We start from the raw sequence: 23225 nt of genomic DNA on the forward strand, positions 1-23225 counted from the left end.
TCTTGCTTTGGAAAGCAAGAAATATGGTCTGTTTTTTTTTTCTTGATGTTGGGACCTTGTGCTCGGACCATTTATTTGCCTCAACCCAGCTGATGCAAACGCACATAATTCACATTCCATTTGTTGCACATTTCTAAAGTGGCTTAAAATTCACTTGATTGTGGTCAAATAATCGTGATCAGGCGATCGTGTCATAATTGAACAGGCCTTGTTAATAATCTAAAACTGATTTATTAAGCCTGGGCGATAAAACGATAGCGATATGTACTGCAATAGTTAATCAATAGTAATAAGTCAAATTGTTCAATAGTTTCACTTTCACTTGGAGCTGTAGTTTAGTTTAACCATATGCGTTTGTTCCACTAACGGGGCAGTACGTCCATGTAGGGTTACATGCTTTGTTTGACTAAAGTGTCAGAAACAAGAACATGAATGGGAGCCGCCCCCTGCTCTCCTCTGCTCATCATTTTCTGTTGTTGTTTTTGTCAAAGCAAAAAAAAAAACATCTCAAAACGCAATACAAGGCTCCAGACTAACTTTTTTGTGGACTTGTAGAGTCAAATGTGTGAATTATGTTTTGCTCTTTTTATAGTTCTTTAAAGTCAGCTCATACAGCATGCCTCTTACTATGCCAGTATTGACAATTTTTTTTGTTTTGCAGGTCTGTAACGATATCACGCTGCCTCTGTGATTCAGCTGCTGTGACTGTGGCATTCAGGGCTGCTGAATACTAAAATAGACTGTGGGCCAACACAAGAGCTCTTCTCGGGAAACACACAGACCCAGTCAGAGCTTCCACAACTCTTCATCACCGCAGCCCTTTTGGGGTTGCTATGGCAGCTGCTGTCACAGAAACCAAGTGCTGGACACAAGCTTGCCCCAGTGAGGCAGGACAGACCACTAGTCATTGCCACAAGAGACCATCAAACGGTCAACAAACAGCTCTTAGCATTAATTCTAGCACTCTAAGTTAACAAAACGACAAGAGGTCTGTAGGCTGATGGTCAGCTCTCTGGAGGATCCTCATGAGTCTTGCCTGTGTCTGCTCCGGCTCTTGGCCAGAGTCCCTGTGCAGCAGCAGAGCCAGTACTGTTCCTTCTGTTAGACCATGTTTCACCAGCAGGACCATCTGAAGAGCCAGCTGCAGGAAAGCCACCCAGCCAGCAGGCAGCTCTTCCACTGCCAGGAGTGTGGAAAGCAGTACAACACCCAGCTGGGTTATAGACGCCACCTGGTGGCAGCCCACAGCGCTGCATCAGGCCTTCCCTGTCCAGAGGGGTCGCCATCCCTGCTGGAGCACCTGGGCAGCCATATTGACAGGCTTCCACCATCAGAGGGCAACTCAAACGATACTGTGCCTGTGAGAGAGAGAAAGTACTCGTGTGAGCGATGCGACCGCCGATTTTACACCCGTAAGGATGTGCGACGTCACGCTGTGGTGCACACTGGGCGCCGTGATTTCTTGTGCCCGCGCTGTGCACAACGCTTTGGCCGCAGAGACCACCTGACTCGCCATTTGAAGAAGAGTCATGCCCAGGAGTCAGGGTTGATGCCACCCTGCACACCCAGCAGCACTCCTGTGGCTACACCGACCCCTGCCACCCAGTGCCCAGTGAAGGAGGAGCCTAACCCTGTGGCGTCTGATATCAGCTCCAAGGAGCCCATGGAGACTTTCTCCAGGGACATGTACAACTCCTACCCCATGGCCAATCCTGTCCCTGGAATGGGCCACCCTCATGGCCTCATGCAGGGCTCCTTGTCCTCGAGTATGGGTGTGGCTCGCCACATGCCCCCTCAATCTTCTCACCCCCACCACCATCACCTTCAGCCCCCGGTGGCTCCGCAGCAGCAGCCCTACGGCAACATGGCCAGGTACCAGCACGGATCTACCTCATACCCTCGCGCAGACGTGGACAGTTTCCTGCTGGACCTGCAGAGTGCACCCCCACCTCACCTGAGTGCAGTCAACTCCTCTACCTCTACTTCTGCCTCCCCTCAGAGGGAGGTGCTGGGTGAAGGCGTGGGTGCTGGCGGTGAACCCCACCTATTGTCCAGGAGCCCCGCTATCTCCTCAACCGAGCTGTCCTGCACCACTAACATGGACCTGGGGCCTCTGCTGGGCTTCCTTCCTTTTAGCCTGCCTCCCTACAGCCCTCACATGGGGATGGGGGGGTTAGTGATGAGCTATCCACCCACCACCACCACTTCCCCTCCATCATCTTCCTCTGGGCTGTCGTCCCAGGCACCAGGGCCTTTCACCTTCTTCCAACCTCCACAGGCTCATGTACCACAAGGCCCCGGAGCCCATAACCACAGCCAGCTACCTCAGGCATACAGCAGTCCTGCTATGAGCACTTCCAGCTCCCTACCTCACTACTACCAGGCCTTTCAGCAGTAAGCAGCTCTGTCCCTACAAATGTTGCCTTCACACGTGCTCATGCCTTTTTACGAAAAGGGTAAAACATGAGAACGGCATCTTTATTGTAAAACAAGTGTGTGACTTTAGCCTGTCAGTGCTAATTATGCTAATCTTAGTTTTTTTTTGTTGAACACAACAAATCACCTCATCAGTATTACCTCATTATTTAAAAGGAAGCTTGAACATTTGAGGAAAGGTGGTCTCACTTCAACCAAAGTAGAGAAGTACTTCTTTTTGTCAGACCTGTTACCAACAGTGGATGCACTTAACACACTCGTCACAGGTGCTGCACCGTACTGAGAGTTATCCAGTTTTAGGTTGTCATCGAAGATGCTACTGTTTTAAGGAAAGTCACCTTCCTTATGGACGCTGACTTGAGATGTTCTCATTTTAGAATATTGGATCATGAGCAGCCTTACAGAGTTGAAGAGAAAAGTTGATGTAAGATGTTTCGTGTAGTGAGTATGTGCAAAAAACAATAGAGAATGCAAATGGCACTGTCCGTATTTCATATCTGACTCACTAAAATATGCAGTAAAGAGCTTACCATCCAGCATCACACCCACTGATGTGTCCAAGTATATCAGCAGACGGGAAATGACCGTTGATGAAATAACCAAATGTTATCATCAACCATTGTTTCAAGTAATGGAAATCTAACCTTTGTCTGTCAGAATGTGGCCTATTTTGAAGTGTCCGTAAGTGCAGCTAATAGCAGTTACAGTAAACAATAACTGTAAAGCTTGACTGCACTTACTATTATTAGAAAAACTAGTAAATCGAAAGTGTAACACAATGTTACTGAAAGTGAACTGCAACAGCGTTTGAGTGTGGGTAAACCTTTTAACAAAAAACGATTCCAATGTTGTGTTGAGTGAACAGTTAACATAGTAGTTACTGTTCAGACGGAGAAGTGTGGCTTAGAACCTGTTCTTTATAATGTTATTACTGTATCTAATATACTGCAGTTTTTGTGACACTTCATGGATCACCTGCTAACTACAAGTGGCAACCAATGGGGCTGCTCGATATATTTCAGCATCGACATTGCCATGTTTGCAACACGTCATGCTACAACTTTTTTGCTGCTTGATACAAAAGGAAACGTCCCACAGTTCTCATTTTTCATGACTAATCCAGTGTTTCCCATTAATTAGTAGGCCCGCCACAGTTTCATAATCAACTGCATATATTTTTACACTTCTGTACTAGGGATTGTTACGATTTTGATTCTAAATCAAATATCTATCAAAATGAGCTTTCAATTTCGACTTTTCAAAGTGAAAAGCAGGATTGGCGATTGGCCCAGTATTTTTTTTTACCTCCATCCCCGCCTACTTGGCGCGTCCAAAGAAACAACAACCAGTAAGACACTTGATAGATGGCACAGAGTAGCCCACCAGTTGCCTGCCCTGCAGCTACACTTTTTGAGACACCAAGGCTACTCATCGAGTCACAGATGACAGAGAAGCAACAGAAGTGTAAAATCCTGCTTCCCTGAAGTCACGTGTTGCATTTTTGCCAACATGTAAAGAATAAATGTGTTTGTGGGTTGTAGAGGATTTATGGACTGCAGCAACGAGTCTGGCTGCCCCAACTCCCCTGTCAAAAAAGTCAAATCAAACCGTGGACTTGGAGAATTGCCTTGCACCCCTATTCTTGCAAATTTGGGTCCGCTTTTGCCTGGGGGAGTTAACTCAGTGGGTCAGAGATGGCCGTTGGGTGTGCGAGGATCCTCCACGGCGGTGTTGAATGGCCCCGGGTGGAGGCGACTGGCGGCTCCAGTTGTGAGCTATTTAGCACCGTGGACTTGGTGCTGGCTGGGCCCTCCTCAGCATGAGGGGTCTATGGTGATGTCGGCATCACACCTGACCGGTCTTGAAACATGAAGCCCGCCTCGTTAACAATACATTACAGGTGTGACTTTTGTGCTGTCATCACCATTCATATCTCAACATCGTGTTTTGTAATTAAATTGTTTAGGCTACTAGAGCACAAAATTGTTTACAAGAGCACAACATTGTTTATCTAGCCTCTTAAAATGCACCAAACTGATGCATTCATCTTTAAAATGTATAAAATTGAGAGTGAATATTCCCGTGTATTTACATATCGCAGTATATATCGCTGAAAAATGAAAATATTCCTTCAGACTTTTGCTTTCAGTCACAACTCGTCTCTCTCCTCCGGCGATGCTGTAGCATCCTCGGTGTGTTTCGGCCCCAGAGAGCAGTGCAGCAACTGTTTGTCCTCCAATCCATTCAATCCGCCGTGTTAAAAGGTCAAACCGTGAACTCTGAAATGTACATTTGCTGACACTGCAAACCAGGTCACTGATCTTAGAATGGCTGCCTGTCCCACAAAATGCATAAAAACACTCGTTTGAGACTGTGGGGAAAAGAAAATATAAAATGTTTGTCACGTTCTAGTTCACCTGTTTGCTCACATAGTAAGAAACAAAAGCGCTTTGCAATATGCTGATCGAGCTGTTTTTGAGAAGAGGTCATCCAGCCCTTTTTCACATATTTTCCATAATGGAAGGTGGCAACCCTAGCTACACAATGTGACTTGAGAACAGCATTGTGATGAGGCAAAAAGAAGTCTCAAAGCTCTCGCTGTTTCCGGTTTTGTTCTTTACAAACTGGACCACTGGGTCTGAGCAGGTTGTAACTGTGACGTGCTTGCTGTGAATTTCTGACTTTATTCCTAAATAGAATGCAGCATAGATTCCACAAGGGCCTTCAAGAGCACTTGTTCCTATTTCCTAGCTTTTACTATGTATTGACACTAATTTCTCCACAAGGTTGTGGATCTCAAGAGTATCTGATATAATTAGGACTAAAAGGTGACACCCCCCCCCCCCATCCCATCCCATCCCAGCCCAGCCGCCTCCTCAGGAAAGCCAGACAAGGGAAGCAGTTGAGGGAGTGTTGGTCTGTTGAGATCAAGGTTCCTTTACTGGAGTCACAGTGCAGCATGGCAAGAATAATTCATCTAAACCAGCAGCCTTCCGACAATGGATGATCAGCTCAAGAAATTGGTCAAGTGTAGTGGAGATGGAGAAGTTCTCCAGCTGGAAGTTGTGAGTGATGGATGTGATATTGGAAAGAAGATCTTTGAGAGAGAGATTCAGATGATTCTCATTTCTGCCTTAACTCCAAGAACTGTATGTTGAAGGACTTCTTTCATTTTAACCATCCAAGTGTTGCACCAATGTCTTAAAATACTACTGTTGTGCCTCTCTAAGAGTGTCTAATGTCCTGACTGGGTTTAAGCACTTAATAACATTTCTAAAAAAAAAGATGAATTTGATCTGTACCTCAAACACACAGAACTGTGGGTTTTTGTTTTCATTTGTATTTGCTTCTAGTTATTGTGGCTCTTACCTGTGCCATTCGATTCAAACTATAAAGGTAGATTTTATGAATCTAAACTCTTTATCTAGTGACAGACATTGACACTATGATTTGGTCAAATTTTCTACCTCTACCATGTCATATATCCTTTTGCAAAAATCCTTAGTAATAGTTTTAACCTGTAACAGTTAGGCAGATTTGACTACTGCTGAAGATGGCTGTATGCTCCAAGTTCAGCTTTGAAGGACATGGTACACAAGTCCTAGTGGTGTATTCCAGAGTCAAACATTGTTCTCTATACTTGCCTTTAATGATGTTTCTACTTACTTACTACCTCAGAGAAGAGACAGGTGACTGTCCATCTAACTGCAGAGAAAATGTCTGTGTAGAGTTTTATTTTTGTCAGAACAAGCACATGTACTTTGTAGCTCCATAGTTTTTTACTGAGGTTAGCTCACAGCAGAATTATGTCTAGTGCAACAAGTACCACATTGCCTGGCAGGTCACACTGCATCAGTCCTGTTTTCAGTGTCTCTGCCTCTTCAGTCTGGAATGTTTACTCTGTTTATGAATCTGGGTCTCAGTCTAAAGGAATTCCACAGTTGCATGTTGGAATGTACAGACAACACTTTGGCACTGTGTTTGTTCACTCGGAGCTTGAGGGATGGGTCATCGTTTCATTAAGTCATTAAGTTGCAAAAGAAAATGGTTTGACTGTCCTGCCTGTAAAATGCTGTTTTACCGCTGCGGCCTGGTAGTAACGTTATGTGTGTGCCACGTTAGGCTCTTTGTCGAACATGACATGCACACACACACACAATGCCGACTATGTTGTGTGTGTGTGTGTGTGCATGTGCATGGCAACGCACCCAGCAGTTTGAACTGGGAGATGTGTGAATAAAACTCACCGACATTCACCGTCTTCTTTCAGGTTATGCAGATTTCTCATGAACAGTCCCATGTGGCCTTGTAAATGGAATTCGTCAGTGTTGCCTGCCATCAGACTTACTCTCCTCATGCCCGCGTCTCACTGCCTCTCTGATCTCTAACAACTCTATTTGTTGTTGGCGCACACTTTTAGACAGTCTCACCTTAGAGGCGTTGATGGTGTTACATTCCGTTGTTCACATGAAAGTGACAGAAGTAGTTTAAAAAAGAGAGCTTGGGAGAGACAGCTGACCAATCACTGCATGAAGTGGCCGTGATTGTTGGATTGTATATTTTAGAACATAGCAAATATTGACGGACTCCCTCATTCCCTGCTTCAGCTCTGAAGTAGAATGGGGTGTTCAGATGCACTTAGAGGATCCAACAAGCATTTATTTTGAAGCATACCGAAGTCCTTGAAATGACCCAGGTTTACATTTCACTGAAAAGGACGTCTTGTGGCTTGAGCAAGTCAGTCCATTTACCATGGTTTAAATGAGCGTTTGACTCCAGAACCTTGAGTCATTAACATGTTACATTATGTGGTACATGTCTGCTGTCGCTGCATTGCTTAGGACATATTAAGATGTGGCAGCTTGTCTGCAAAACAACACTTGACACGTTGAAGCATTCCAGACTGAACGTAGAGAAGCGGTGGAGAGCTGAGGATGCCAGGATTCATTTCACTAAATGATCATCCAGTACTGTTGTGTTGCTTGCATTTAGGTCGGCTCTGAGAACCACTACAATGCAGGTTTCGACACCTTTAACTTAGATATATTTTGCGTTAGGTGTTTGTATTATCACTTAATAGATTTTAGAAGACAGTGAAAAGAAGTCCTTTTCTGATTGTCTGAACATAAAGTAATAGAAAATAAATTAATCTTTTGATTTCTACTGTGTCCCTGTGTTTTACTTCAAGTGTTGAAGGTGGTTTATAATATCCCTAACCCATAGAAGCAGTGAAAAATGAAGAGGAAACCTGTAAATCCAGACACATTCAACTTCCCATCAGCACATATTGTATATCCTCCTGATGTCGGCTTGGACCAGTTTGTGAATATCTTATTGATGTCTTTTCATGTCATGAAAATTGAGGGAAAAAATTGAAGACAAATCTTGAAATATGATCGATCTTGTTAAAGCCATAAATTCAATATAGTTTTAGTCTTATTCAGCTTGCGGGTGAAATTAGGCTTATTATGAGGAATATGTTGTGTTTCATGTTTTGTATTTTCGTTGATTTTTCAATTTGTTTTTATTGTGATTTATATCATCATCTTCCACTTATGATGACATCCCTTCTGGGAAAGCAGCTGGCCCAGACGGCTTCCACCCAGAAATATATAAGCATTCAAAGACATTTTTACTCCACTCTTAAGTAAAATGTACGAATATTCCTTCCTGAATCAAAAGATACCTGAACCAACACAGCCTTAATACCAAAGCCAGGTAAAAACCCAGAGGAACCTTCCTCATATAGACCAATTAGTTTGCACTGTGTGGAAAACTAAATATTGGCCAAGCTCTTAGCTAAAAGACTCGACCCCATCCTACCCACCATCATCGGGCCTGATCAAACAGGATTTGTGCAAGGTCGCCTCACTAATGTGAGGCGTCTATTGGGGGTCATCCAATATGCCAAAAACAAACCTCTATACCAGGGGTATTCAATTAAATTTCCAAAAGGTCCAGATTGAGAAAATCTCGTGCAAAGGTCCGGAACATTACAATAATTTCTAACTTGCACTATTTAGTGCCATATATATTGTATATATTCAAGAAGTCTAATAGTAATGTCAAATAAAGTACACATCAATTATATTTTAAAAATTATTATTCTCAGTTTTCAAATTTAACTGGATGGATTATAAACAACACATAAATAAATGTTCTTCTCATTTCAAGTAAAATAATGGCTGGATTAAAAAATAAATTACATAATAGAAAGCTTTTGAAAAATGTGCATCTTAAAATAAAGTAATTCATTTTAGGAAAATCAATTTCACTCAAAAAACACTCTGGGAAGACGATTGCTCCATGTAGAGAAAGAGGAAAGGGAGACTTAGACAAGGTCCTGAATATAAGGTTTGGAGATTTTATAACTCAACAACACCTACAGATAGACTGGAATGGTCTATTGAGTAAAAATGATTTTAAAAAGATGAACAATTTCAAATATGGTGGATTCATTAAATACAAAAATTTAATCGATATTGAAGGTGAGGAAGTAATAAAGATGTTAAAAAACAAAAACCTCTCAGAGAGCATCAGAGATGTCCAATGGCTCATGTCTGTCAACTCGCCGTAAGAGCCACTGTTTCATGGAGTTGTTATGTCACAACAAAGAAATGTCCCATGATTCATTGTAATGAGGATGAAACAACATCTACTCATGGACTGTTACAGAGCTCAAGAGGTCTGGTCCTTCAATGCCTCGGCCTAGTTTTCCATGTGAAATATAAATCTGTTTTGTTTGCTCTGTTTGATGAGAAGATGCCTGTGAAACAACGAGAACTTTTCCAACTCATTGTCAGCATTACATGTTTTAAACTGTGGAAAACTAATGTGTAATTGTAATAAGTCAGACTGTTATAGACAGCCACATGGTAATAAAACACAGTCACTGACCTCAGAAGGAGGACAACTCTGGATAAAAACCAGACCCTCCCATGGCATTTAATAAACTTTTCATCCAGGCACACATCACTTTCTTGCATCTGTATCTGTCTTTGTGTATTATGTGTCTGTCTATTTATAAATTGGGTATGTATTTATAGAACTGTAAACCTGTTATAAATTAAATAAAGTTTTTTCCGAAAAAAAGAAAAGGAGGAATTTTGGCACAATAGATGGTGCATTTTGTGTCTCATTACTAAACTTGTGAGTGTTTATGAAAGTAAACAAAAGAAAGTAAAGTTGACCGGAATGAGGAAGGGGTGGGGGCACCAATCTGAACAGCAAACTATTCATCTTGGGAAGCAACCAACTGGCAGAAAGAGAAGTGATGTTAATAAATGTATTCTAGAGTATGGAGGCAAAGAAAAAGGAAGACAATGCCTGTTTGACTTCTTGAGAGTCACTGGTCTAGTAAAAAGGATCAAGACCGAAGATGGCACAGTAATGGATTGTTCCAGAAGGGATCAGCAATGCTACATCGGCTTGAGGGATGCCGGCTGTCGTAAAACAGCAAAGAGGCGTTGCCAGAATGGGCTGTTTCCAGTCAACCGATTACCTTGACGTCATTCTCATTCTCATTAATTTGTCTATTTAGTTGTCTGACTGCACTCATTTTGGGTTGCATTTTGTCTTTGGTTAATTGATGCAGATATTTTTATGATGGGTTTTACAGTTTCACACGGATTTCTGGCAAGGTTATGATTTGTGCTGTTCAACATTTATTGAATTGGGCGGATTTTAAGTTGTGATTGGGGGGGGGCAAACTGGCAATCGGATCTGGCAACATTGGTGAGCAGTCTGCCTAGAGCGCAACATCTCAAGGAAACGTGCTGGAACGACGTGCAGGTTGGGAAACAACGAGTTTGGAATAGATTTACTTTCGTCTCCGTCGTCATTTGCGCTGTTAGAACACCGTCAGTGCTGCAGAACAGCTTGTTATCAAGCCTGCGCTTGCTAAAAACAAATAGCGACGCCCCCTTAACCTAGCATAGGTAGCAGAAGCTAATAGCTTAAGTCGCGCAGTAACGTTATCAGCTAGTTAGCTTTTAGAGATTCAAAAAGCCGAGGGGCCAGGATGCAAGAGGATTATTTGTGAGGAACGACCCCATCTACGGTAAGTCACAACCCAAACAGCTGCCTGTCTGTTTGGCGGGTTTCTGAAGTAATGTCACACTAGCTAACGTTAGCTGCTGTTCGAAATGGACTTCAGTGGCAGGCTAAGTTAGTTAGCTTGTAATTCAACAAGGACCCGTTCCCACTTCAATGCGTTGCCATGCCTGTCAGGGGCAGTAACGTTGCTACCTGATAACGTTAACACAAAAACAAGGACTGGCGGTTATTTGACTGGTATATGATATGTCAGCTAACTACATTAGATATGGGACGTTAGACAACTAGATGACATGGACCTTAATAAAGGCTAGCTTGCTATTTACTGCTTGCGTCAACTTAATCGATTTCAGCTGAATGTGTCAGTCTCGCTGTTCCAATTGGGTTTGTGCTGGTGTTCCATTTAGTACGTTCACGTTAGCCGGTTTTAAACGAGTGAAAGAAGACACCCAGACCATGACTGCAGAGTTACCTTCACACTGTGTGAAAGGACACAGCTGAACAATGGCCTGCTCGGCCTCACCACACAGGTGGACACACGCACACGTTCTAGAAGCGTTACAATCACGTTCAGTCTAATGGAAGGGCTGTACAGGTAACGGGTAGTTAATAACGTTACTGCGTTAGAGAAGATTCGTCAAGAAGGTTCTGTTTTTACTGGTCATTTGTGAGGCCGCAGTTGGTGTTTGACTGCACTGTAAGTTATCCTGTTGTGTACATTCAGTAAGTCCAGTATGCGTGTCAATGCGTTCATTACTACAGAATGAGCAGTTAATGCAGATTCCAGAGGAGGAAGCTAACGTAAACAAAAAACATTTAATTTTTTAATCGTTACCCAAAACAATTTATTTAATTATAGAAGGTAAAGATGGCAGTATTTTTACATTTTTTTTATTTCAACGTGAAGCTCCCCCGAAGAGACTAAAAACAACCCTGAATTTGCCCTTGGTATACATAGAGAGAGAGAATGGGCCAGCATGAAGAAGACATTGAAACTGAAATGAACTTACTGGCTAAGCCATTAAAACACAGATTAATTCCTCGGCTACACCCAGCCAGTGTTCTGAAAGGTGGAGATGGACTGGCTAGCCCAGGGGTCTCAAACTCATCTTCACTCTGGGCCACATCAGCATCACGGTTTCCCTCAAAGGGCCGGTTGTAAATGTAAGACAGTGTAAATGTATCTACTAACATATTGGTAAATAACTGTCAAGTGTAAAAATATTGTACATGCAGTTATATAGATGTAAAAATATATTTCAGCACATTTCTGTTATTACAACTTAAATCCTTTTAATTTAGGGTTAATAAACTCACATTACTCTATCAAAGATCAAACTATTAAAGAAAATATCAAACAAGTTATTACAATAACTTTGTTCAATGCGTAAAATCCTTTCAAGGGTGCGTTTGCACAATTCCATGTGAAGTATTTCATGTGTTTTAAAGCCACGTTTAAAGTAGTCTTCAATGTACCCACAATACATTTCCATGTCAAGTGTACAGTAACCAGCCAAAGAGCTGCTTCTATGACTGTTGTGTTGAAGTATCTCATTTTGACTTTCTATCATCATTTCGACTGGGAATTTTTTATTATCAAGTCTATCTTTTAAATGTATATATATTTTTTTGCTGGCGGATTTGTGGCCCACATAAAATGACGTGGCGAGCTGGATTCGGCCCGCGGGCCTTGAGTTTGACACCCCTGGGTTAGCCCCAATGCTGATGTGTAATGTTGTTGGTCTTCTTGAGATTGAGTGATCAGGACTTAAGAGCAATGTACATGAAGGGACTGGGCTGTAGTTTGGCAACAGTCAGCGGTTGTCAGTCCAGTCTACAGTGAGTAGTTGAAGGTATTTAACATAGATGGCAGGGGCGACTGTGGCTAAGTGGAGAGCAGGGTTGCCCTGCTCGGTTTGATCCCTGGCTCTGCTAGTCGCATGTCGGTGTGTCCTTGAGCACTTAACCCCCAAAAATTGCTCCCGTAGCTATGCCTGCTGTGTATGAATGTGATAGAATCTGAATTGTAAAATATATAAAAGCGTCTGCTAAATGACTGTAATGTAATAGATATCACATTTGCCCTGCTGTCAATCTTTGTCTAATTGTCTTTCACTATAAGAGGATTTCAGATTTCAGTCACACTTGCCAGACATGCTTATAAGGGTGTTTTGATGTTTTATCCCATGTGTAGTGCCATGTCTTTGGTTTTCCCACGAGCCAACACCAACGCAGTCCACGGCAAAAAGGATAAGAGACTGATGGCGGAAGTGAATGCATCACCGCTCAAGCATTTTGTCACAGCAAAGAAGAAGATCAACGGGATCTTTGAACAGTTGGGGGCATACATCAAGGAGAGTGCTTCCTTTCTAGATGGTACCCTCCTTACTGCATTTGCTCTCTAACAATTTTCACACATAACGCACTATTGCCATATGCATTATGATAATCTGAATACAATCTGACATGTTCGTCTCGTATCTGAATAAGAACCCGGGTAAAAGTCAATCAATGATTTATTATTAATGACCGTACGACCGAGGTTGGTGGAATTTCCTTTCAGTACAACATAGTGGGTTAGCTCAATACAGCAGTGTCGGTTAAATCAAACACAGACGTCAACATCAATACATTGAAAGAGCCAATGTTAAGGTGTTGAGGAGGTCTAACTTCTCACATCAAATCAGTCTAAAAAAAATCTTTTTTTCTCTTTGTGGTACGACTGGAGCAAAAGACATAAAAAACCCTAGTACAACCATAGTGATAATCAGACCAGCACACGGTGTCTGTACTTTTAATGTTCATGTATTTAAACTGTAGAATAGATGGATATAAATAATAGGTTTTTATTGACGTTACTAGCTCAGCCTTGCTCTCAGTCAAACACAGGAAGCAGAAGAGCAAAAGAGCTCTTCTGCTTCCTGTGCAGAAGATACTAGACAGTATCTCAGTAACATCAGATGAAAATCTTGTTTTAACTCACCTTGTTGCATTCATGTCGAACTTTACTCAGGGGTGTGTCATAACACCATGACATCACTGTTGCGGGGCTCGAAATACCATGTGCATATGCTCGGTAGTACATGTAAAATTATGCTTTCAAGGTGAGAATCGAGCAATTGACACTTTTCACACACTCGCGCCACACATCCATTTCCTCAAGATTTTCCTCAACAAGTTCATAACGTTGTGTATTTACACTATTGTCCTCTATTTAGAGGACACTGACAGACCAAGGATAGACAAGACCGCAACAGCAGCACCTTAAAACTATGCGGTCAGGCCAGCCGCCGCTTGAATTTTGATGCGCGTCTATTCTTGGAATAATTACAGCAATCATTTATTACACGTATGTTGAATATGGGATGTTATTAAAGCAGTCCTAAAATGATGGAATTGGTTTCCATAATAGGTTTATTGTTACCTTGAAACTCAATGGGTTTCTGCTCAAACTGTTCCAATGGCCATATACAATTTGACGTAGTTATACTTTACATTACTGTACAGGGAAATTTAGCTCGTTATTCTATAACACTTTGAAAATGTCCTAATTTTTAAACTCATAAATAAACTGGATAAATGTTTTCCTTTTAGATAGTTACAAAAATGATGAGCTGGATCCAGTCACCACAGAGGAGCAGGTCCAGGAGGTCCGGGGTTACCTCGCCAAGGTGGCAGGGATTGGAGAAGTGCTGGCGCGCAGGCATATGAAGGTGGTCTTCTTTGGGAGGTTTGTAAATCTGCTTGTTAGCCTCTCTGTCACATTTTAGAACTTCCTTTATCTATATTGAATAAAAATGACTTGGTTTTATTGCAGCTACTTTTTGTTTTACAATTTTTAATTCAATAAAGGTCACATATTATGCAAAATGCATGTGTGCCTGCATTTTCTACAGACCCTCAAAGTGTCAAAAAAGACAATCTTTCCACTTTTTCTCCTGCTGCTTCCATCAGAAAACCTGTGTAAAAATAAGCAGATCAGGGTCCAGGTGGATCAGTAAAACCACCTCCATCTAGGTGACCCTGCCTACAGACAGTAGAGAAGAATTAAGTGTTTTTGGAAACATGACATTTACAGTATGTCTTTACATCTACTAGAACATCTTTATGTTCTAGTAGAAACCACAAGTACATTTATGAACCTGAAAATAAGCATACAATGTGACATTTAAACAGATTTTTAATCCAATTCTGTGTAGCTGTAGAAAATCTCTAAATATTAAATTTGACCTGAAACTAGAGTATTAAAAAGCAACTTAAAGTAAAACTGTGGAAAGGGTGCAGGTATTGCTGACAGGTATGCTGTTTGTTCTGTAGGACCAGCAATGGGAAGAGCTCAGTTATCAATGCCATGCTGTGTGACAAGGTGCTGCCTTCTGGAATAGGACACACTACCAACTGCTTCTTGAGGGTGGAGGGCACAGATGGCAATGAGGCCTTCCTCCTCACTGAAGGCTCTGAGGAGAGGAAGAGCATTAAGGTTAGCAGAGCTGGATCCGAACCGATCACGGATTGATCCGTGATCGGTTGGGATCACCCCTCCCGGTTCGGCACATTTGTGAACACACTTGTTTTTTTTGTTTACTGTTTAATCATCATAGTGTGTGAATCCTGATTTTCTAAGTCACAAGACGCCTCTTAATCTCCACACATGGTCCGCTAAAGGCATCACTCATCTGAAACACATCTTCAATAACAACACCATGGTTTCATTCCCTCACTTGGTTCAGAAGTACGGCATCAGGAGCAATCAATTTTTGGAATATCTGAAACTCAAATCATCCGTTCAATCCAAACTTAACACTAAGGCCACTAACCTAGAACTACCCAGTTTTACTGCCTTGTGCCACACAGCCACACTGAATCATCCGATTTATCCAAAAGTTTGGCGCGCCTCTCCTCACACAGCGTTGCCAACAGCGGCGTGAAAAATACATCAAAACGTGCGGCCTGATCGGGAATAGTGTGCCATCTGTTTTTTGGAGAGATTCACCAAGCGGTTTTCCCGAAAATCCCCAAAAACTGAGCAATAGGTCCCCATTCACTTGAATGGGGTTCCGGCGTGAAGAGCGCAAAAAAAACCACTTAACTTTGGGCCCATATTGACTAGCCGTACTTTAACGTAGAAACATGATTCAAAGTTTAAAACATAGACAAAACGCTGCACTTTATTGAGCCAAATGGACATTTTGACAGCTAACAAGAAGTCACAGATTAAGTTTCAGGAAACGTTTGGGTCTGTTTCAGATTTTATAATGGGTGTGTATTGCACAGTTCGTTAAGAGCTAGAGTGAGAGCATAACTGTCAGAGTGGAGCGGAGCAGGAAAATATTCTGTGATTTTTTTTCCAAACAAATTGCTCCAGCTCCCACAATGTTTACTCTTTATACACCATTTTTGTCCAAAAAGCTTGGAAATGTTATGCTGTCGCACACAGATGTCTGTGGAATCCAACGGACTTACACATTTGGCTCAAAGAGCCACAGAGCGACATGAACTCCAACCAACTGCTCCATTAGACTCCATGTTAAATCTGACCACTCATTTCTCAAAGAAAGCAGACGGTACCAGTTTTGCATATTGCGCTCGAGCTCACATTTTTAAGACCACAAACATAAAAAACACATCTCCGCGTTTGCCAGAGTCTTATCTCTCTCACGGTATCCATATTTTATTGATTAGTCTCATGGTTTTGGTATGAAGGGCATATGTTTGACAGGTAGTTTTGTTGAAAATCACTGCTCACTCTAATCTCTTAATTAGCCTCTAACACACAGGTGCTCCAATCACCAACATGCACCCAAGCACACAGGTGTTTATATGAGCTCATTAGTGATGTTGATAAACACACAGAGGCACTGAGACACACACGCACCTCTCTCTCTTTCTCTCTCTTTTTTTTTATAATATATATATACATACAGTCATTCAGGTCTTAGATATTTTTAGAGGACTTTCTCCTCTCACCCACCCAGTCCCACCCTTTCAAAATAAAAGCCCCGCAAATACAAGATTCAATCCAAGAGTATGAATCTAAAATGCAGAAAAGAGAGTAGCGCTATCTCAATTGAACCTGAATGACACTACCGGTAACATTGGCGTGTGTATATATTGCGATTTCTTCGGGCAGTAGAAGCCACACTGTCAAAATTTCTTTAGGAATTTTCTAGTTATTATTAAGCCCGATGGATAATATACAGTGTGCTTTGGCACAGGCAGTTTTACTGCCTTGTGCCACAAAGCCACACTGAATTAATATCCCCTCTTCAAAAAAGTTAATCTCAAAAATATGTAGAGTAATATCACAGTCTGACAAAACATCATCCATACCATCAAGAAAATGGGAATCAGACCTGTCCATCACTCCTGATGCGGATTTCTGGAACCAAATCTGCAATAACATCTACTTCATGACTAAAAATGCCAATTTACAACGAATACAGTATAAAATACTTCACAGAATTCATTACACTGGGCAAAAAATGTTTAAAATGGGATTCACGTCAGATATCTGTCCACATTGCACTCAAAACAGCCCGGATAGCTTTGTTCACGCCACCTGGCACTGCACACCAGTTAATCACTTTTGGAAAGAAATAAGTGAGTCACTGTCTGTCTTCCTGGGCTGCCTCGTCCTATTATGCCCTTCACTGTGCCTACTAGGAGACATCTCAACAATACATCTGAGGAAAACAAATCGCAAATTACTCCTCGTGGCCCTAACTATCGCCAAGAAAACTATCCTCATGAACTGGAAATCAAGGAATAACACACATATCACACACTGGAGAAACTTAATGATAGAGTATATTTCAATGGAAATCTAACCTCGTCCATCATATACAATACAACAGAACACCGCTCCACCTGGTCATCCCTCACTATGTTTCTGCAAATGTGACACCACCCATCCTATTAATATTAAAATTTGTATAGTATATATTTTTTATGTATTTATTACTATTATTGATTTTTGTTTTTTGTTTTGTTGTTGGCCCCTCGGCCAGTATGTCCGATTTACTTAAAATTCGACACATGTCCCAATCCGCTAGATCTACAAAAAAGCCTCTCAGACAAGCTCCTCCTATATGCTGGGTCCGATTGCTACCAAATTTGCTGTGGATAATTATTCGATCTCGATCATCAAGAATTATCAAAAGTGTTTTGATATCTCTTAGCGTTTAGAAGATATGGACCAGTAAACTTCTTAGGGGCGTGGCTTAATATCAATACACATAACTTCTCAACCGTTTGTCCTTAAATTACAATATTTGCAGCATATGTGCACATCACATGCTGTAACATACCCTGCGAATTGTTTTGCATTCAACTACTAGGGGGCGCTACAGCAAACCCGCAAAGTTGCGCAAAGCCTACTGTCTAAAGGAAATGTCTGATGTAACTCAGCTGGACTTCTTCCAAACGGTCCCAAACTTCACATGCTTGATAACACTCATGGCCTGAGGATGTCTACAAGCTAATTTTCCCTAATACTCACCGCGCCACCTGCTGGCGAAAGGAAATCTGCATTTTTTGACAAACACCATCCGATTTACATGACTTTTACACAATGTGGCTTACACTTGATATAGAGCTACATAATGTACGTGTTCTGTAGTGCTAGGCAGCGGATACAGGAAGCATCGGACTATTTGCAAAGCATCATTTCCAGCATCAGGCGGTCCACGCGGGATTAAAAACGTCTCACTCACGGACGCGCCGTCCGGCGGTCGCGGACGTTCTCGGACGCGCAGGCCGGAGTCCCGCCAGCACCCCCGACGCGCTGGAGGATGCAAGGGCCCGTTCATCGCTGCTCGCAGCTTTAATTAGGGCCCGAGCAACCGACAACGTCGGGCCAGCGAGGCCCTATTGAAGCTGTAAGGGGTATTATTAGGGCCCGAGCAACCGACAACTTCGGGCCAGCGAGGCCCTATTGAAACTGTAGTGGTGGTTATTTTTTTTCTGATTCTTATTTTTGTGGGAATGGAGTTTGTAGGGCTACTTGCCATGCATGGAAACTCACCAATTTTGCACACGTCTGAGGTCTGCTGGAGAAACTCTGCTGCCATAATTTGCATATTTGTGTACTGTTTATTTAGTAAATAAATGGCTCTCTAGCGCCCCCTGCAAGTCGGACTGGTGACGCCATGACATCATGAATATTGTGCGTTTTCATTGAACGCTGTCGCCGTGGCGACACATCGTTCGCCATGACAAAGGAAGCTGATGGTTTAGTGGGTTGGGATGCTCAAAAACTCATGGAACTTTGTTCATGTGTCATAGGTCATAGGCGGGCATGGTGTATATGGGTTTTGGGCTTGGCCGTTTTAAATTGCCTCTATAGCGCCCCCTACAATATTTCAAAAGGGCAGCCCCAGCGCTACGTTTGAGCTACATGTATGAAACCTGATAGGCACATGTATCCTACGGAGACTTAAATATAAGTCTCTTGGGACCATGCTCTAAACCCTACTGGAAGTCGGCCAGTTTCATTTATGTGTCATTTTTCCATCGATTTTGGCCTATTTCTAGTCGCTATACTTTAACGAACTCCTCCTAGGGACTTCATCAGATCCACTTTAAATTTTGTCAGTACCATGTCAAGACAGTTGTGATTAAAATTTATCAAAAGCTTTACGTTTGGCGGAATCGTTTAGCCGTAGCGGGCGGCTACTTTATGTGATTCCCCATGAAAAAAGCTGATATAACTCAGCTGGACTTGTTCCAAACAGTCTCAAACTTAACATGCTTGATAACACATGGCCTGAGGATGTCTACAAGCTAATTTCCACTAATACTCACAGCGCCACCTGCTGGCCAAAGGAAAACTGAGTTTTGTGACAAACTCCTCCAACTTACATTACTTTTACACCATGTGGTTTACACTTGACACAGAGCAACATAATGCATGTTTGCACGTATTCAGCAGCGGCAGACAGCGGATACAGGAAGCATCGGACTACTTGCAAAGCATCATTTCCAGCATCAGGCGGTCCCCGCGGGATTAAAAACGTCCCGCTCACGGACGCGCCGTCCTGCGGTCGCGGATGTTATCGGACGCGCAGGTCAGAGTCCCGCCGGCACCCCCGACGCGCTGCAGATTGCGGGGGCCCGTTCATCGCTGCTCGCAGCTTTAATTATTTATGATATTTATTTTTGTGGGGATGGAGCTTGTAGGGGGACTTGGAATTTATGAAAACTCACCATTTTTGCACACCTGTCAGATCTGGTGTAGAAACTTTGCTGCCATAATTTGCATATTTGAGTGTAAAAAAATGGCTCTCTAGCGCCCCCTACAAATTGGACCGGCGACGCCCCTCGGCCAGTATGTCCGATTGACTTGAAAATCGACACACATGTCTGACTCCGCTAGATCTAAAAAAAAAAAAAAAGCCTCTCAGACCCCTAAGCTCCGCCTACTTAGATTTTCCGCCATCTTGAATTTAGTGAAAAACACATTTTGCAAGCTCTGCCGACATGATGGGTCCGATTGCTACCAAATCTTCGCTGGATCATTATTGGATATAGATCATCAAAAGTCATCAAAAACTTTTTGATATCTCTTAGCGTTTACAACATATGGACCAACAACCTTCTTAGGGGCGTGGCTTAATATCAATGCACATAACTTCTCAACCGTTTGTCCTAAAATTACAATATTTGCAGCATATGTGCACATCGCATCCTGTAACAAACCCTGCGATTTGTTTTGCATTCAACCACTAGGGGGCGGTACAGTAACCTCGCGAAGTTGTGCTTTTTGTCAGTTTTTGCATTTTTCAGGCTTCATACTTTAACGAACTCCTAGAGAATTTATGCGATCAACTTCTCCTTTGGTCAGGATGCTCTTAAGACCTTTGTGATTAAAAGTTATCAAAATCGTAACTTTTCATGGAAGAACCTTGACGTGGCGTGGCGGCCATTTTGCCTCATTGTTTTTGAAAAAATAAGTTCTTATAAGTTGTTATAACTCCAAGGTACATTATCCAATCCGCACAAAACTGCTTATGCATGATGCTACTTCAAGCTTAAACATACTTCAATTGAAAAAAATCAATAACTCATAGCGCCGCCTACTGGCTGAAGGAAATGTCATATTTTATACTTTTATTTATTCCTCCTAGCCAGGTGACCTGATGAGTCTCAAATTTGGTAAGGATAGCCTTAAGACATTGATGATGCATCACCATGAATATTGTGAGTTTTCGTTGAACGTTGTTGCCGTGGCGACGCATCGTTCGCCATGAAAAATTGTTTAGTAACTTGGGATGCTCAAAAACTCATGGAACTTTGTACATGTGTCATAGGTCATATGAAGACAGTGTATATGGTTTGTTGGCTTGGCTGTTTTAAATTGCCTCTATAGCGCCCCCTACAATATTTAAAAACAGCAGCCCCAGCACTACGTTTCAGCTACATGTATGGAAGTTGGTAGGCAGATGTATCATATGGAGACTTACAAATAAGTCTCTTGGGACCATGCTCTAAACCCTACCAGAAGTCGGCCATTTTGATTTATGTGTCATTTGTCCATAGATTTTGGCCTATTTCTAGTCTCTATACTTTAACGAACTCCTCCTAGGGTCTTCATCAGATCCACTTTAAATTTTGTCAGTACCATGTCAAGACCGTTGTGATTAAAAGTTATCAAAAGCTTCATGTTTGACGGAATCGTTTAGCCGTAGCGGGCGGCTACTTTACGTGATTCCCCATGAAAAAAGCTGATGTAACTCAGCTGGACTTGTTCCAAATGGTCCCAAACTTCTCATGCTTGATAACACTCATGGCCTGAGGATGTCTACTAGCTCATTTTCACTAATACTCACAGTGCCACCTGCTGGCGAAAGGAAATCTATATTTTGTGACAAACATCATCTGATTTACATGACTTTTACACAATGTGGTTTACATTTGACACAGAGCTACATGATGCATGTTTGCACGTGTTCTGTAGCACCAGGCAGCGGATACAGGAAGCATCGGACTATTTGCAAAGCATCATTTCCAGCATCAGGCGGTCCACGCGGGATTAAAAACGTCTCGCTCGCAGACGTGCCGTCCGACAGTCGCGGACGTTCTCGGACGCGCAGGCCGGAGTCCCGCCGGCACCCCCGACGCGCTGCAGATAGCGAGGGCCCGTTCATCGCTGCTCGCAGCTTTAATTATTATTATTATTTTTTTCCTTCCATCTCAAAAGGCTCAAGGACATTCTAAAGCACACACGCACATACACACACACTGACTATATGTTTGCTAGCTTTTATCCCACTGTTCTTGTCATCCTCTTGTTGTTATGTCTATATATTGTCTAATATTGTCTCTTGTCTTTCAATAAAATAAATAAAAAATCATCATCATAGTGTGTAATAAGGAAAAATTATCTGATCCGTGACTCAAAAAACGCGGTACGATCCGAACCGTGAGGTTTGTGATCCGTTGCACCCCTACAGAGTATACAGGTCAAACTACCTCCAAACTCCAGTCTGCAGGAGTTCAAGGAAGGTCTTTGCTGTGTGCGGTAATCTGCTGATGTGTGTGTTTACAGACTGTGAACCAGCTGGCCCACGCTCTCCACCAGGATAAGGACCTGGACGCCGGCAGCTTGGTCTGTGTCATGTGGCCTAAAGCCAAGTGTGCTCTGCTCAGGGATGATCTGGTGTTGGTGGACAGGTCAGACACAAGTTAACACTCTTTCATCAACAAATTCATTTTCATCACCTTTTTGTAACAAACGTTTTTGTGGAAAAGTGTTGAATGTAAAACGAATGACTCTTCAATCAAGTGGTTAACTTGATAGTATTAATATTACAGGTGTACTGTATGTCACATAACTTGACAGGAATTTATTGCATTAAAGTTGTTCTTCTAGCACTGTAGTGTTGTTCAAGTCTTAAGAAATACTATGCTGTGAATACATTAGCATCCTTAGCATGCAGATCGGCAGTGGAGCATAGACCTGTTCTAGAAAGGTCACAGCATTTTCTACCAAGGCTAAGATGGGATAAGCTGTATGTAGTGCTAGCAATTAAAAAAAATACAAACCTGCTCGTAAAAGGAGAATATTTCATTTCTCTTGCTTAAGCTGCCATGCTCATCTGCGATTTCTACTTTGTTTTCCTCTCCAGCCCAGGTATCGATGTTACCACAGAACTGGACAGCTGGATCGACAAGTTCTGCCTGGATGCTGATGTATTTGTTCTGGTGGCAAACTCTGAGTCCACACTGATGCAGACGGTGAGACATGGCACCTCTTTAGTTTGAGACATCAGCTTCAGAACTGAGTGAACTGTATGATGAGATAGTGGAATAATCTGACGGACTGCGGTAGTTAATGTCAATGTCATGCTAATGTTGTACATGTATGATGTCTTTTAAAACGGTTGTAAATGATGTCCTCCTACAGGAGAAGTCCTTCTTTCACAAGGTCAATGAGCGACTCTCCAGTCCCAACATTTTCATCCTTAACAACCGCTGGGACGCCTCAGCCTCAGAGCCTGAATACATGGAGGAGGTCAGTCAGCTGGCAAAACATCTACAACTGGAAACACACATAGAAATTTCAAACGTATTTAACATTTTGTATGGTATATGCATGAACCACTGGTGTATGGCTGTTGTGCCACCATATGTATATATGTATATATGTATATGTATATGTATGTATGTATATATATATATGTATGTATGTATGTATGTGTGTGTGTGTGTGTGTGTGTGTGTGTGTGTGTGTGTGT

General features: G+C 42.3%; 2 protein-coding genes across 2 annotated transcripts in view; both read left to right on the forward strand.

The window, feature by feature from the left end:
• The window catches only part of LOC116399331 (zinc finger protein PLAGL2-like), an 8532-nt gene extending 935 nt beyond the window's left edge, over window positions 1-7597 (forward strand). The window contains exon 1 of the mRNA XM_031876418.1: window positions 1-7597. This exon is cut by the window's left edge and continues 935 nt beyond it. Within this exon, the coding sequence (XP_031732278.1) occupies window positions 1109-2398 (1290 nt within the window). The 5' untranslated portion in view covers window positions 1-1108 and the 3' untranslated portion in view covers window positions 2399-7597.
• Window positions 7598-9923: 2326 nt separating this feature from the next.
• Window positions 9924-23225, forward strand: part of mfn2 (mitofusin 2) — a 38817-nt gene continuing 25515 nt past the window's right edge. The window contains exons 1-7 of the mRNA XM_031876411.1: window positions 9924-10495; window positions 12686-12867; window positions 14086-14221; window positions 14809-14971; window positions 22037-22161; window positions 22617-22725; window positions 22895-23002. Of these exons, the coding sequence (XP_031732271.1) occupies window positions 12690-12867; window positions 14086-14221; window positions 14809-14971; window positions 22037-22161; window positions 22617-22725; window positions 22895-23002 (819 nt within the window). The 5' untranslated portion in view covers window positions 9924-10495; window positions 12686-12689. The remainder of the gene's footprint in view (window positions 10496-12685; window positions 12868-14085; window positions 14222-14808; window positions 14972-22036; window positions 22162-22616; window positions 22726-22894; window positions 23003-23225) is intronic.

The sequence above is a fragment of the Anarrhichthys ocellatus genome, unplaced genomic scaffold (genome assembly GCF_004355925.1).
Source record: "Anarrhichthys ocellatus isolate YVR2014 unplaced genomic scaffold, GSC_Weel_1.0 scaffold108, whole genome shotgun sequence".
NCBI classification, from domain to species: domain Eukaryota; kingdom Metazoa; phylum Chordata; class Actinopteri; order Perciformes; family Anarhichadidae; genus Anarrhichthys; species Anarrhichthys ocellatus.